General features: G+C 37.4%; 1 protein-coding gene across 1 annotated transcript in view; it reads right to left on the bottom strand.

Moving 5' to 3' along the window:
• The window catches only part of TTN (titin), a 336,226-nt gene that overhangs the window by 196,326 nt on the left and 123,749 nt on the right, over positions 1-16,151 (bottom strand). Inside the window, 15 exon segments of the mRNA XM_043993320.1 lie at positions 855-938; positions 1,070-1,129; positions 1,720-1,746; positions 1,851-1,928; positions 2,015-2,224; positions 4,453-4,713; positions 4,807-5,074; positions 5,172-5,261; positions 7,150-7,333; positions 9,143-9,428; positions 9,580-9,672; positions 11,010-11,297; positions 13,039-13,329; positions 14,873-15,160; positions 15,348-15,635. Of these exon segments, the coding sequence (XP_043849255.1) occupies positions 855-938; positions 1,070-1,129; positions 1,720-1,746; positions 1,851-1,928; positions 2,015-2,224; positions 4,453-4,713; positions 4,807-5,074; positions 5,172-5,261; positions 7,150-7,333; positions 9,143-9,428; positions 9,580-9,672; positions 11,010-11,297; positions 13,039-13,329; positions 14,873-15,160; positions 15,348-15,635 (2,796 nt within the window).

Below are 16,151 nucleotides of genomic sequence, written 5' to 3'. Positions count from 1 at the left end.
ACACACATTGTGTGTTCATATATACACACATATTGCATACATCTAGGGCAGTTAGGTGGTACAGAACATAGCGTGCCGAGCTCAGAGTCAGGAAGATTCATCTTCCCGAGTTGAAATCTGGCCTCAGACACTTTCTAGCTATGTGACCCTGGGCAAGTCACTTAACCTCAATTGCCTCAGTTTCCTCATTTGTAAAATGAACAGGAAAAGGAAATGGCAAATCACTCCAGTATCTTTGCCAAGAAAACCCCAAATGGGGTCACAAAGAGTTGGACACTACTGAAAAAATGAATATGTATACATCTGTGTGTGTATGTATAGATGTGTATACATAATATGTGTATGTATATGTTTTTATGTCTGGCATGGCCATCAAATTTGGTTGCTCTATTTGAGCTTCTTTGGGGATTTTGATTAAAACCTAATTTCTGAATTAATTAGTTTGAGAGTTACATTAGGTGTTATCTCTTTACATGGACAGGGGCACCTAGGATTATATTTCTAGATTTCCCACCTTTTCCATACTACTCTCAAAACCCATTATAAGTGTATATTTGCCAGGATCCTTTTAAAGAGATTGCAGTGATGGGAGGGGGCCTGGGCATTGGTTCTCCAAGTGCCTCCCTGCCTCCTCTTCTAGAGAGGAAGGATTTATGTGAATGGGCCTAGTTTATCTTCCTCATAAAGGTGATTTGTTCTGCTGATACTCCTGCATGTCATCGATGAGAAATATTCCATAACATTTTGGAAGGCATATGAACAATTTGACAACTAGAGCAGAAAAATGACTGAACAAAACACCATCTTTCTATTCAATTCTATCCTGTGACCTTTAGATTAAAAACTTATAATACCTTCAACACGTTTTGCTGGTGGCTTCTTTTCTTCTGGCGATGGTAGAGAAACAAGAAGAGGAAGCCCTACAGCTGGAGGGATTTCTAAAGAAAATACAGACATTATCAATAAAATTCTTTCAGTTTCCTACTGTACCTTACTCCTTAGAATCTCTAGCTTCCTTTGAGTCCTAGTTAGGCTAAATACAAATATGATGGTAAAGAAATCATATTACCTTCTGGTGGGACTGCTCTGATAGGCATAGTTGGAATGGGAACTCTAGAATCGGGGATATCTGAGAAAGGAAATTGTAAAGCATTATAAAACAGATACTGCCATGATATAATGAAGATTTATTTGGTCATCAGTGGTTTTCAAATAGCAAAACCTAAAATTTGAAACTTTTTTTTCTTTGCGGGGCAACAAGGGTTAAGTGACTTGCCCAAGGTCACACAGCTAGTAAGTGTCAAGTGTCTGAGGCCAAATTCGAACTCAGGTCATCCTGAATCCAGGGCCAGTGCTTTATCCCCTGAGCCACCTACCTGCCCCCAAAACAAACATTTTAAGATATGACTACCATCCGCAAACACATGCACCATTTTATTTCCCACTGAAAAACTAATCTGCTATTATTACAAAACATAGAATCTAGTATAATCTTAGATATCATGGGAAGATGTTACTGTACTTTGGTTTTCAAATTCCCAAGTTTATATGTTTGTATAATATGAAAATACTCAGAAAAATTGTAAAAAAAAAATGTGGTTTTGCAACACTTCAGAACTGGGAAATAAAAACTATTTAGGCACTGGAGTTGATTTTTATAAAAAAAATTTTAAACTACATGATAACATTCAAGTTTTGACAGTTTTTAAAAAAACTTACCAGGTGGCTTCAATTCCAGCTTAATTTCTACAAGAAAGATACAGATTGCATTTAGAATTGTGTGGTTCTACAAGACATGATATTGTTTCAAATACTGCAATTTAGATGAAATGTCTAGACTGTTTCCTGACCTTTGGTAGTTAGGTAAAGCTCTGCAGTGCTTCTCGCTTCACCTCTTGGCTCCAGGCGAGCAATCACTGAATAGACACCTAAGGAAAAGAATCATCTTGTTACTTGTTTTCTGCTGTTGTGAAAATTTGCAATCAATATCTGCACTGGGAAACTGTCAAATCACCTTCATCATCTGGAGTGACATTGTGAATTGTCATATAATGGCAACGGCCATCATTCCTAAAGTTGTATTTCTGACTTTCGATAAGTTCTGTGGGTCCTTTGTACCAGGTAACAATGGCATCATCGAAGGACACTTCACACTCAAAGGTTGCAGATTGATGTTCACTGACCACAATATTCTGTATGCGCCTCGTGAACTGAATGGGCTCAGCTGTTTTAAAAACAAAGATCAATCACAATGACATTCTGTTGAACCTTTCTTCCCCCTCCCAACATAGGCATGTATTCTCCCATTATTTTAACAAGAGATTGGTTAAGACAAAACATGAAACACAAAGCATCCTCTCATTTTCCTGTTTCCATCTGACAAAAATAGCATTAGAATACTTGAGATCGTTTCCACAGTACAGGGGTTGGAAAACATTAAGAGATTCATTGTGGGCCTTAGGACAAGATGAAGGCAATAATATAGAGATTTGTGGTACTTGAAGGATCTGAGAAGTCTCAAAATATATTAAAACAAAGAACCCATGAAAGGAGAATATATAGAAACTTACATAATCTGATTTATGCCTTCATATGCATATTTGAAGATTTGTCAGTTTTCTCCATGTAGGAATCAGAAATTGTCCTAAAATAACATTTTGTGGAATGCACGCACTTCCCTCTCATACCATTTAAATGTTTAGGGGAAGAGCAGATGACATTTGTTTTGTATTCATTTTAAGTTTTGAAAATTTAAAGAGTATAGGCAGTTGTTAAGTGAGAACCCACAAGGGAAGAAGCCTGACTAGTACATGGAGGAAGGCTACTTAGGCCAGTGGGCTAGAATAGGTTGTTCTATCAGTATTGTGTTGAGAAACTGAGAACTTAAACATACAACAAGATAACATATTATCACTAGGGGTGGGTAGGTGGCGCAGTGGATAAAGCACCGGCCCTGGATTCAGGAGTACCTGAGTTCAAATCCAGCCTCAGACACTTGACACTTACTAGCTGTGTGACCTTGAGCAAGTCACTTAACCCCCACTGCCCCGCAAAAAAACAAAAAAACCAAAAAAAACCCTCAAAACATGTCATCACTAATTGGTAAATTCTCTGGTCAGCTCTTTTTGGTGACATATTTATTCAAAGTCAGGTGGCACAGTGAACAGGACACTAGGCCTGGAGTCAGGAAGAACTGAGTTCAAATTCTAGCCTCAGACACTTACTAGCTTTGTGACCTTGGGTAAGTCACTTAATCCTGTTTGCCTCAGTTTCCTCATCTGCAAAATGAGCTGGAGGAGAAAATGGCAAACCACTCCAGTATCTCTGCCAAGAAAACCCCAAATGGGGTCATGAAGAGCCAGACAAAACTCAACGACAAGAGTTTCAATTACAGATAGTGGGTAGTAGAATGCCTATAACTAGCGACTGAAATCTAAAATTTTCACTTTGAATTTTATATTCATTAAGGCATTGTTATGGTTATTCAGTGAAGCTGAAATACTTGTCCAAATGAATAACGACATAGCTTTGATTCAGGCGGGGATACAGGAGAGGGAAGAGGGAAAGAAATAAACATTCACAGAGTGCCTTGTCTACTACTGAGCTAAGTACTTTAAAAGCAATAGTAATAATAGCTCACATTTATAAGGCACTTATGCACAAGGCAATAATGCCAAGTGCTTTACAATTACTACCCCATTTGATCTTCACAACAATCCTGGGAGGTAGGTGTTGTTATTATTCCTGTTTTACAGATGAAAAAACTGAGACAGGAACAGGTTGAGTGACTTGCCCAGGGTCACACAGCTAGTAAGTGTCTAGTGTTTGAGTCTGGATTTAAACTCTGATCCTCCTGAATCCAGGGCTGGTGCTATATCCACTGCACCTAGCTACCCCAAGGATTATTTTTATATATGGGTTTGACTAGATAGTTACTGAGGAACCTTCCAATGTTCAAATTCTGTAATCCTGTGAATTCCATAATATTTAAGTTATATTCAGGTCCATGCTAAAACCCGCTTTTGAAAGTGGATTTGTTGTATTTTCAGTGTGAGCATTTATACCTTGGAAACTGGCAACCCCTACAAATCAGGGCTTATTTATTATTTTGTTAATTATTTAGACTTAAGAAAATGATGGAGAAAATGTTAATGTAGATTAAACTTGAAAGTGTGTCATGAACTTATGTTTTTTTTTTCCTACAGAGCAAGTTGTTAAACATTTACAAGCACATCCCTGCTTTTATTCTTCCTTGAATTAGCCATATGAAATTTAAGAAAATGTGTCAAATCCTGGAAAGGCAACTACCTATGCAAATCCATGTCTTTAGATAATCAAAGAACAACTTTCCCAATTATCCACATAAGTGGAAGTGTCCAGTGTTGGGCATTTCTACAATTGGCCATCGGTCTACATAACAGATCTTCAAAATACAGAGTTTCATATACCAACCTTCAATTTTTAGCTCTGCAGATGTTTCAAGACCTTCATATTTGCAAGTATACTGGCCCTGGTCTTCTGCTTTAACATCTGCAATGGACAACTTATGAACTTTGTGTTCCACTTCAGTTTTATATCGAGGTTGGGGTTTGAGAATCTTTCCATTTCTGAACCAAACCGATTTGACATTTGGCACAGAGAACTGACAACTCATTGTGCAGGTCTGACCTTCTTTTACGGTAACATCTTGAAGATGCCTCTCCCAAGCTGGTTCTGTCAGCAGGACAAAAGAAGTTTTAATAGCTGTCACACTGATGCATTCAATAAATATTATATTTTATTTTATTTTTAACAGCAACTACTTACCAATTACAGTTAGCTTTGCACTAGCGATGTGTGGACCACAAACCAACCTATAATTGCCCTGATCTTTCAGCTGACAGTCTTTGACTCTCAGTGTATGTCGATCACCATCAATACTTATTTCATACTTAGGACTGGCTTCCAATTTTTCGGTGCCTTTGTACCAGGAGAGCTTGATCTCTGGATAATTTATTTTAATGTCAATTTCAAAGACAGCATCATTGTCTTTTATAACAGTTTGATTTTCAATATCCTTGATGAGGGTGACAGGCTGAGGGCAAAGAAGATTTAAATGGACCATTAATCTCACTTTAAAGTCCCCACCATACAATGCTGTTTTGCAAGAAGTTATTTAATTAATTTCTTACCTCTGTCTGCGATAGCCTTTGCTGGATAAATGCTACCAATTCTTCAAATTCCTTTTCATCTTTTTCAGACTTCTCTATTTCTTCAATTTCCTGAAAAAAAAAATCAAAGTATTTGACAAAAGAAAAAAATTAGATAACTTTCTTTTCTTCAGCTTCTATACTTCATACACTTTAGTAAATTCCTGTGATTTTAATTACAATAATAATTGGCATTTATATAACCCATTATATGTATATGTATATGTGTATGTGTATATATATATATCTATATCTATAGATATATAGATATAGATATATATATATAATCTTACTCCATTCTCCCTACAATTCAGTGAGGTAAGTGCTACAGATATTACTTGCCCTATTTTATAGATGAGGGGCAGCTAGGTCTGGAGGACCTGAGGTCAAATCTGGCCTCAGACACTTATCAGCTCTATGACCTTGGATGAGTCACTTAACCCCATTTGCCTCAGTTTCCTCATCTGTAAAATGAGCAGGAGAAGGAAATGGCAAACCATTTCAGTATCTTTTGCCAAGAAAACCCCAAATGGGGATCACAGAGAGTCAGAAATTACCGAAAATGACTAAATTACATCCTCATCACTTAGCATAGTGCCTAGAATACACCAAGTGCTTAATAAATTACTTTTTGATTGAGATTATGAGCAACTCTTTCATTTTACAAATGAAGTGACTAAAGTCAGTTTTACATAGTTTCCCAAAAGTCTTAGTGCTGTTTAAGCATCTTCTTTTAAAAATAAGCTGTATATACCCTATATAACTAGTTAGTGGAGGAGATAGTGCTAGAACCAATGTCTCTTGATGTTTAATCCATTACATTTTCCTCTGTACCAAATAGGCTCATGACTATTTTTGCCTATCCTTAGAGACCCCTGTGCCTGGCACACAGAAGGCACTTGATAAATGTTTGTTGATGGACTCATAATAATTTTAATAACAACAACTAGTATTTATATAGCACTTTAGGATTTGCAAAGTGCTTTTACATATGTTAACTCATATGAGGAACTGGAAAACTCGTTACTCTACTTATACCTTTTTTATAACCTTTTTAACAATTTGATTCTTCAAAGGATCTGTGATCATGGTTTATGGTGTTTAAAAAGTACGAGAGACAATTTTTGAGCAATTAGTCATTTGACTAATTTATTTTAATAAAAATAATAAAAAGCAGCACTCTTGAATGTCAGAGACAATTGTGGCAGTGGGCTTGTGGCTTATATGCTGTTGGAAGAGGGGTATTCTTGAGGGTGGCAATCAACTCTAATTGGTTAACAATTAATGAGAGCATAAATATTACAATGAAGGCCTGGGCCTATTCTAATGAACTTTGACTATGTCATTTACTTCTAAATTACCCCTAGCCTTGAGCAATCTAGTCAAAGAACTTATCCCCACCCCAAACAGAGCACAATGTCTTCCCCACCTGCATGGGGTCTGAACAAGTTTGTTAGGAAAGCTAATCCAACTTCATTATTAGGAATGTCCTTCAAGAGACTGAACTTTGAAATGAGGAGTATAGAAAAGGCGGGAATTCTGAGGCTCCCCAAATCATTGGTTATTTCATAATCATTTTTCTTACTGTGCAGATATGCTCTCCAAAAATGGAGATTGCAACTCCTTCCTTCCCTGTGCCTTGGTACATGTATTTCATGTGTGTGCTGTCAACCACTCCCCCCAAAAAACAAAATCATCACCAGGCAAACTCTCCAAATTTAGCTAGCCTGGTCCACTGTTGCACTCAAACATTTACCAGGTTGGTGGGACCTGCCAGACTTTGTGCTTTGCTGGCATAGCCTTTGAGACCCCAGGGCCTTCTCTATGTGCCTCAATAAGGCATCAGAGCAGCTTTTGGTAGAGGAATATACAGCAAGATTCAGATCACTCAAACCACATATTATACACAATTTAATTAGGATTTATCTATGTGACTATTTTTAAACATTAGAGAACATACCAATCTGTGTGTTTCTTCTTCTTGGCTTTGCTTTAACAATTCAAAGGCTTGGAGTAGGCCCCGGAAATCTGTAATTCCATACATACGGGCATATTTTTCATATTCTTTAGGATCAACATTTTTGAGAAGTTCCATGATATCGATTGTTTCTTCTTCCCCAGATCCTTTTGTTTGGATTGGAGTCCTAAATAATATAAAATGAAGTGGATATTGAAGGTAAAATATCTAGATTCCATCTGTTGACTCATCTTTTTCTTTTTTTTTAAATTGCCTATTTATTTATTTATTCATTCATTTCTTTCTTTCTTTATTATTGTGGGGCAATGAGGGTTAAGTGACTTGCCCAGGGTCACACGGCTAGCAAGTGTCAAGTGTCTGAGGCTGAATTTGAACTCAAGTCCTCCTGAATCCAAGGCCAGTGCTTTATCCACTGTGTCACCTAGCTGCCTCCTTCTTATCTTTTTCTTTAATAATTAATGATGTAACAAAGAGTTCTACATCATGAACATTTAGAAGGTCATTTTATGCTAATAGAAATTCCACTAAATAAGAGTGAGTAGGATTTGAAAATAGTCGCACCAACATACATTTTTATTACAGAAGATAAAAATCTTCAATCTGGTAAAATTTAGGATAAAATTTGGCTATATTATTTAAACATAGGAAAAAAATAGAAGCTTCCCTGAAATTTAGACTTGTATGACTACGTGGAGGCAGGTAGGTGGTGCCATAGTGCACACAGCACTGATCCTGAAGTTAGGAAGACATCTTCCTGAGTTCAAATTTGGCTTCAGACACGAGGTATGTGACCCAGGGCAAGTCACTTAACCCTGTTTGCCTCAGTTTCCTTATCTATAAAATGAGCTAGAGAAAGAGATGGCAAACCACTCCAGTCTCTTTGCCAAGAAAACTCCAAATGAGGTTGTTAACAGTTTGACACAACTGAAACAAGTGAATAACATGATTATATATGCATGTACATTTCTGCAGGCATACTCATGTAAACACACAATTGCGTTTATATAAATATACATAGGTATGTATGGAAGACAAAAGAATTTTATAAAATTGATCAAAGTTGAATCAGATGACTTAGATAAATATATAGGAAATTTTGAGTACTAAGAGGAGAACATCCCTAAAAAATCTTAAATGAGAAATTTTCAAAATGCTAGAGAAAAATCTTTAAAGATGAAGAATAATTAGGATGGGATTTTTTTCAGAATTCTAAGAAATAAATTCAAAGAAAATGGCTGATAACATAGAAGATGATTAACATCTTAGGGCAAAAAAAAGCACTGAGTCTTTAAAACAGATAAAGACTAATTTTTACAGATACAGCTAAAGATAATTCAGTCTTTCATCACTTGATTTCATCAATGGGTCTAATCTCTCCAACAATACAGATTCCAACTTTTCATGCCTTAGTTAAAAAGAAAATCATAATCATAGATAATTAGCTGATCTCATGATGAGCCTTCCCTAACACGGCTGGTCCTCAGGCAATAACCATAAAGTCTGTTGCTGGTCTATTGCTGGACAAAGGGTCTTCAAAGCTCAATATGACCTGTGAGAGACTGTACTATATTGACAATATTGTAGTTTGTTAGAGAACCCAGGCCCATCTTCTTGCCACACAATGAAGCATTAGAGTAGTACTTTAGGGAGGCAACTAAAGATGTATCACTTTAGTATAAATAGTCAGCCACTGCCAGTTGTTATTCTTTAAAACTTTAATCAATTTGATCCTAATGAACCATTATTTCCTCATAACTACTATAGCTCCCATCAGCATTTTATCCTGCTTTTATATGCATATAAATTTGTACTTATCTATCACTGATTTAATGTAGAAAGAAATGTTTTAGTTATTGTTTTGTTCTGTCTCTCTTATATCCTTAAGATTAAGGATCATAAATCTCTTTAATGACCATGTGTGGAATAGACATTAACAATTTTTTTTTACCCTAACAGCGAACACGCTTACACTTGCCTTTTCAGCATTGCTCTAAGATCGCCTTCAATTTTCTCTTGTTTCTTCCTTTCATCCACCTGTAGGTTAACATTACTTTCAATTTCACCATGCTTATTAAATGCCACACATCTATATAATCCAGAATCAGTTTTTGTAGTATCCCTAATTTCCAGCTTTGCTTCGTCGCCTTTCTGCTGAATGAAGACGCGGCCTCCTTGGTTCAGCTGTCTCCATTTTCCTTTTGTCCATTTAACATTTGGGATTGGATCACCTCCAACTTTGGCAATGAATGTTGCAGTGGTTTCTGACAAACAAGAATAAAAACGGGTCAGTGTTGGGTTTCCTGAAATCTACCTATTAATCTTAAAAAGACCCCAACAACTATATGAGGTATTCTCTACATGAAAACAAGCATATGTGGATAGGAAGATACAAGGCTTTGATCCAAGACTTACTTTCTATGACTCTGATACTCTGGGGTTCTGAAACAAAGAAGAGTTTTCCATCTACGGCTGCTTTCTTAGCTGTCGGTACAGCAGCTGGTTTATCTGCAAAACACATTTTAATGTTAGTTTCCTCAGAGCAATATTTTTTTCTTCCTTGTGAATAGACCCTAATATCAAGGTAAGTTTCAATAGCAATTTGTATTTATGTATTTATATCAATACACTTTCTATCCTTCCATTTGCATATACATATTGAAGCATATATGTAAATGAAATGACTTCATTTTATAGAAATTTAGATTGGCTTCATAGTAATTTAGGTTGGTGACAATTGCTACACACACCAAATTAGTAATTAAACTAGTCTTAGCCCATCTTACATAAATATGCTATAGCTCCATTGGAAAGGTAATCTTAGGATTTATATCAAGGGATCACTTTCAATTATTAGAGCTTTGGAATGTTTCACTAATTAACTATGACATGATGGATAGGTCATTGGGACTTGGATTCAGCAAGACCTGAATTCAAATCTCATGTCAGACATTGACCATCTATGTGACCTTAAGCGACTTGTTTCATTTTCCCCATTTCTAAAATGAAAGGGCTGGATTCCACAGCATCTAAGGTTCCTTTCAGTGCTAAAACTATTTTCTGACTCAGTTTTTGATTAAGAAGTAATATTATAGTAAGACTTCAATGTTTTTTAGATATTTTGACTGTACCGAACTTATTTTTCATTAACCAAGTCCCAACCATCGGCATTTTATTTTATTTTATTTTTAGTGAGGCAGTTGGGGTTAAGTGACTTGCCCAGGGTCACACAGCTAGTAAGTGTTAAGTATCTGAGGCCGGATTTGAACTCAGGTCCTCCTGAATCCAGGGCCGGTGCTCTAACCACTGTACCACCTAGCTGCCCCTACCATGGGCATTTTCATTGACTGTTTGCCATGCTTGATACTCTCTGCCTCTTCATTTCTACCTCCTAGACTTTCTGACATCCTTCAAGTCCCAGTTAAAATCCCACCTTTTGCAAGAAGCCTTTCTAGATTCTATTTAATGCTAAGGTCTTCCCTATATTAATTATCTGCAATTTATACTGTATATAGTATTTTTTTTTTGTACATAGTTGTTTGCATATTATCTCCCTCAGTAGACTGTGAGTTCTTTAAAAGCAGACTGCTTTTTGTTTGTTTGTTTGTTTTTTGCTTTTCTTTGTATTTCCAGGACTTAGCACACAATACTTGGAACATAGTAGGTGCTTTATAAATGTGTGTTTAATGACTGATTTACCTCAAAGAAAACAATGGAAGTACTTGATACATATGATCACTGATAGGTGTTTTAATTAATATTTAAGTTAACAGGGTGACACTAAGCACTGGATAATAGATATTTATTGATTTGACCAGGAAAGTGATGTTTGGAGATTGCCATACCTTTAACGGTCACTTTTGATTTGCAGGAGTCGCTTCCAGCTACATTGGAGGCTTTGCAAACATAATCTCCTGACTCTGTTTTAGTAACTTCCTTGAGTTCCAGAACAGCTGTTCCATTAGCAAAGCTGAAACTGCATTTGTCAGAAGGTTTGACTTCTCTGCCTCCCTTAAGCCACTGAATCCGGATGGGCTCTGATCCTTGAACATGGCAGCTGAGTTGCAAAAATTCCCCTTCATTTACTGTCACTGGAGTAAGAGGTTGATCAAACACTGGTGGTTTTTTAGGCTCTGGAATTGCAAAATATTTTAGTGAGAGAAGAAAGAGGTAAAAGGGTTTTGAGTTTCAAGAAAGAAGACTGGATGAATCTAATAGTATTGCCCCTAAAAAATGAGAAAGGTAGTGCCATTTGGTTTAATTATCCTGAAAATGAGTAGTTTTCACTGTCTGTTCTTGTCCTGAGACAGCAGTTAAAGTCGATGGTGTTTGAAGAGCAGAAATGTACTAACAGATGAAGCACAAATATTATCTTATACACAAAATTGACCAAGTGTCTGAACATTGACTAAGTACTGCAAATATTGTACTATCCCTTAATGCGAACTTCCTTTGCCATCACAACACTTTACTAATACTATCAACTTGAGATAACCTAGATTTATGCTGAGCTCTACATGCTATTGTGTCTATTGGTAATTCTTCTGTACATAATAAGAGGCAAAAATCCAAGATTTGAATAGTCTGAGTGCCCAGATACAACCCAATGCTTGTGTTCTTTCTCTTTTGTTAATTCTCAGTTAATTAAGTTCAGTTAGGGTCATTTTTTAGAGTATTTCATATCAACGAAACTAAGAATTTAAACTCAGTGTCCAAGTGAAAACAATCTCATTGGTCTGAAATTTACAATTTAAATGTTATTATAATTCTTTTTACTGGGTAGAGATTAACTTCAAAGAGACAGAAATACTGGTGTGAGTTCTCAGATTACCGACATTTTGTTTTATTTTGTTTTTTGCTGGAGAATAGTGATCATTGTTATGATAGACAACCATGCAACCCTGACTCACTTAAATACAATTTATGTGTGTCAGCAGAAATGTATGGAATTTCCTAATAAGCTCTTAGTTTGGATACATTAGCATGAATCCAGATCATTCAAATTTGCTAATATTAGTAATGTGGTATGATTCCCAGGAAGTTTGTAGTAAAGGCCAGTGCTCTATCTCTATCTCTATTTTTTTAAGGGGCAATGAGGGTTAAGTGACTTGCCCAGGGTCACACAGCTAGTAAGTGTCAAGTGTCTGAGGCCGGATTTGAACTCAGGTCCTCCTTAATCTAGGGCCGGCGCATTATCCACTGTATCACCTAGCTGCCCTGACAGCGCTATATTTGCAGTACTTAGCATACTGACATTCAGGAAATTTGCATGCAAAATAACCTAGCACCTATGCTTTCCTTTAGAAGTGTTCTTCAATACTCCATAAATTTACCTGAGGAAGTAATACCCAGCTGAACAATTTACAAAATTTCCATAATGGCCAGAATATATTCCCTAGAAAAGCATGTATCATTTGTGTGCACATTATTGTGACTTCAACCTCTAATCTAGCAAGAATTATTTTGGGATGTAAGTTACAGAGCTGAAACTTTGACTGGTTTTTATTAAATGATATATATTTTACTGGACCAACATTAGGCTAGTAGAAGGACTGGATGTTTTACAAAACAGTATGTGTGGACCCACAATAACCGTTTTTTTTTGTTTGTTTGTTTTCAGGGCAATTGGGGTCAAGTGACTTGCCCAGGGTCACACAGATAGTAAGTGTTAAGTGTCTGAGGCTGAATTTGAACTCAGGTACTCCTGAATCCAGGGCCAGTGCTTTATCCATTGCGCCACCTAGCTGCCCCCCACAATAACCCTTTTAAAGAATACACAAGACTTCTCTCATAATTTTCCTTGGGTTAAAGTATTAAAAGGTAATAAATGAGTGAATCAAATATAATAAAAAGCTAAGTCTGAAATGAACTGACCTTTGACAACAATTGAAGAGGTACATAGAGCAGATCCAGCATCGTTGGACACTTTGCATGTATACAAACCAGCATCTGACATCCCTGCTTTCTTAATTTGTAGAAATATGGCATTGTTTTTGAATGATATTTCACAGTTAGCACTGGGATGGATCTCCATGTTATTTTTATACCAAGCAACAGTTATAGGTTGGGAACCAGCAACGCGGCCTTCGAGTCTGAAAGAATTCCCTTCTGTTTCTTCCACTGTCTCAGAGAGTTTCTTAGTGAAACTTGGTGGTATTAGCCGTTCTGTAAGAGATTGCATCACAAACAATAAGGGATGGAAAAGTAGATCATTGGTAAAAGACACTGGTGTTTCAGAAATCATCACATTACACCTGCTCCCTAATCATTATCTGACCTTCCCACAGAGGCAGGTGGGGGTGAGGGAGAAGGAGGAAGACTTGCCTAGGGTGCAGCCAGTCTAGGGCAAAATGAGGTTCTATGATTGAAGGAATTGCTGCTGCTAGGGACTGAATGGAGGTGGGGGAAAAGGTTTGTAGAGAGGAAAACCAAGGGTGGGGGTATGGTAATTGAAGATGGAAATATCCTCTTGTGTAGGAAGTTTATATACTTCCTGTTTTTGGAGGTAGTTGGGTTAGGTGCCCAGTGCCACAGAGCTAGCAAGTGTCTGAGGCTGGAGTTGAATTCAGGTCCTCCTCACTTCAGGGCTGGTGCTCTCTCCACTGAGCCACTTAGCTGCCCTGAGTTTGTATGCTTCTAACAGGTGGCCAAAACATATTATAGGTCAAGGCATTGGGTTAGGTGACTTGCCCAGGGCCACAGAGCTGGCAAGTGTCTGAGGCTAGAGTTGAACTCAGGTCCTCCTCACTTCAGGGCTGGTGCTCTCTCCACTGAGCCACCTAGCTGCCCTGAGTTTGGATGCTTCTGACAGGTGGCCAAAACATATTATAGGTCAAGGCAGGCTGGGTAAGAAAGACAATGGCAGCAAGGCTGTACTATTAGCACTACCCTAGTTAAAATCTTCCTGCCTACCATGAGTTTATGGAAATTTGAACTCTGACTTTGAGCTGAAGAAAGCTGTTATTTCCAGAAAAAGAAATTTACCAAAAAAGGGTAAATATTTTTAAAATAAAATTTTCTTATAAAACTTAGAGACCACTAAATGCAAAGTTTTATAAAGGATACATTAAAGAATATAGGATTCTTTTTGCCAAGCAGGCTTAGTTCTTAAATGTCTTAGTGTGGGTTTAAAATAGTTTAAAATCCAAAAGTCCTAGTGTAGTTTTAAGCTTTCATAGTTTAAAACTATTGTTATTTAAATAAATAAGCTATTGTGCAGAGTTTAAAATGGCCCTAAGACTTTTGGGACATCCTGAATGGTTTCTTATATACTATTTTATTTGATGCTTATCACTTTTCCCTCTCTATCTTGTCCAGGTTGGAAGTGTAGTGACCACTCACAGGCCCAATCCCAATACAGATTGGTACAGAAGCCATTTTCCCAATATGGGCTACTTTACCCATTCTGTAGGTATTCCTGGAAGGCTCTGCTTCCATGGGCTCACCATCTTGGTGACAGACCTAGCTTAGACACACTTTTACACTGCGGATCAGAGCTTCCAAACTCAAGGCATCGACCAATCTCAGCTTCCCCCAGTTAGCAAGAATTACAGAATAAGCCAACATTCCTGCCTGATGCTTATTCCTATTCAGTTTGCAGAACTAGTATCCTTGGCTTCTATGTGTGTGTCATAAGTAACCCATCATCAGGATGAAATGTAAAAGCACTGTACCTCTGGGTGTGCCACACCGTCTGAGTTCTTCTTACCTTTTATGTTAAGTTGGGCTGTACACGAATCCTTTCCAACTTCATTCACAGCATAACAAGTATACTGCCCAGAATCTCCTTTGTCAACTTTCACAATAGTCAAGTGGGCAGTATTCTCCAGGTAACTAATTTGATAGTTTCCTCCACTCCGTATTTCTTTATTATCTTTGGCCCAGGAGACTTTAATTGGTAGAGTTCCAGTAACGTGGCATTCGAAGTCAGCACTTTCTCCCACAACAGCATCGATTGGGACAGTTGGTATATCGAAGAAAGGTGGATTCTTTCCCTCTATAAATCATAAGTAGAAACATATTCTCAGTCTTTCAATTCAGAAAACATGCTGTGTAAAAAGGCATCTCCTTATTATCAGGATGTGAGTGTGTCTATATGTATATGCATATATACATACATATATCACACATATATCTTTTTTAAATTGTTTATTAAATAGGAAACTTTTTTAAAATCCACCAACCTGTGAGGATGAGTCTGGCACTGGAAGTGGCAGATCCAATAGGATTTGTAGCTGTACAAGCATACTGACCCCCAAGGCTCCTATCTGTTTTGAAAATATTCAGTGTCGCTACATTATCTAAAAATGAAGTCTGCACATTTTGGGCATCTCTCAAAGGTTTGCCATCTTTAAACCAAGACACTTGAATGGGCTCTGAGCCACTTATTGCACATTCAAATACAACTGGTAGGCCAACGGTTTCTTGAATGTCTCGCAATTGTCGAGAAAATGAAGGTGGAAGTTTTTGCTCTGTAAAGAAACAGAATTAGGCAATGACTGGATGTTTTCAAGTACAGAACACCCTCTCACAGACTTTGCATAGATAACAAACTTCCTATACACTCAGAAGCAATATTACATTCTCCTGACTTGGGCTAAGGAATGCACACCATCTTGTTTCAAAGTTTCCTGTTAAGGTCAGCTCTAAAACAGAAGGCACACAAAGCTGTGGGTCAATTAGGGAAGAAACTGGCTTCAAGGAAAAGACAATCCACCATCTTTAGGACATCTTATGGCAAGAGGGATCAACTTTAGAAGCCATCTGTTTAAAGTCAAGCAAAGTAGGATGAGCGCTAACTTTGGAGTTAGATATCCTGGGTTCGAATCCCAGCTTCTATCAGTCACTACCTACATGACCTTGGGATACAGTGTATGGGACATTGGATTTGGAGTCAAGACCACCTAGCTTCAAGTCCCGTCCTAGAAACTTATTAGCCACTGGACTGAGGGCAAGTGATTTAACCTTTTATGCCCCAATTTCCTCCT

The sequence above is a fragment of the Dromiciops gliroides genome, chromosome 3 (genome assembly GCF_019393635.1).
Source record: "Dromiciops gliroides isolate mDroGli1 chromosome 3, mDroGli1.pri, whole genome shotgun sequence".
Taxonomy (NCBI): domain Eukaryota; kingdom Metazoa; phylum Chordata; class Mammalia; order Microbiotheria; family Microbiotheriidae; genus Dromiciops; species Dromiciops gliroides.
The sequence above is the reverse complement of the archived record's forward strand: the minus strand, read 5'-3'. Positions and strand labels throughout refer to the sequence as shown.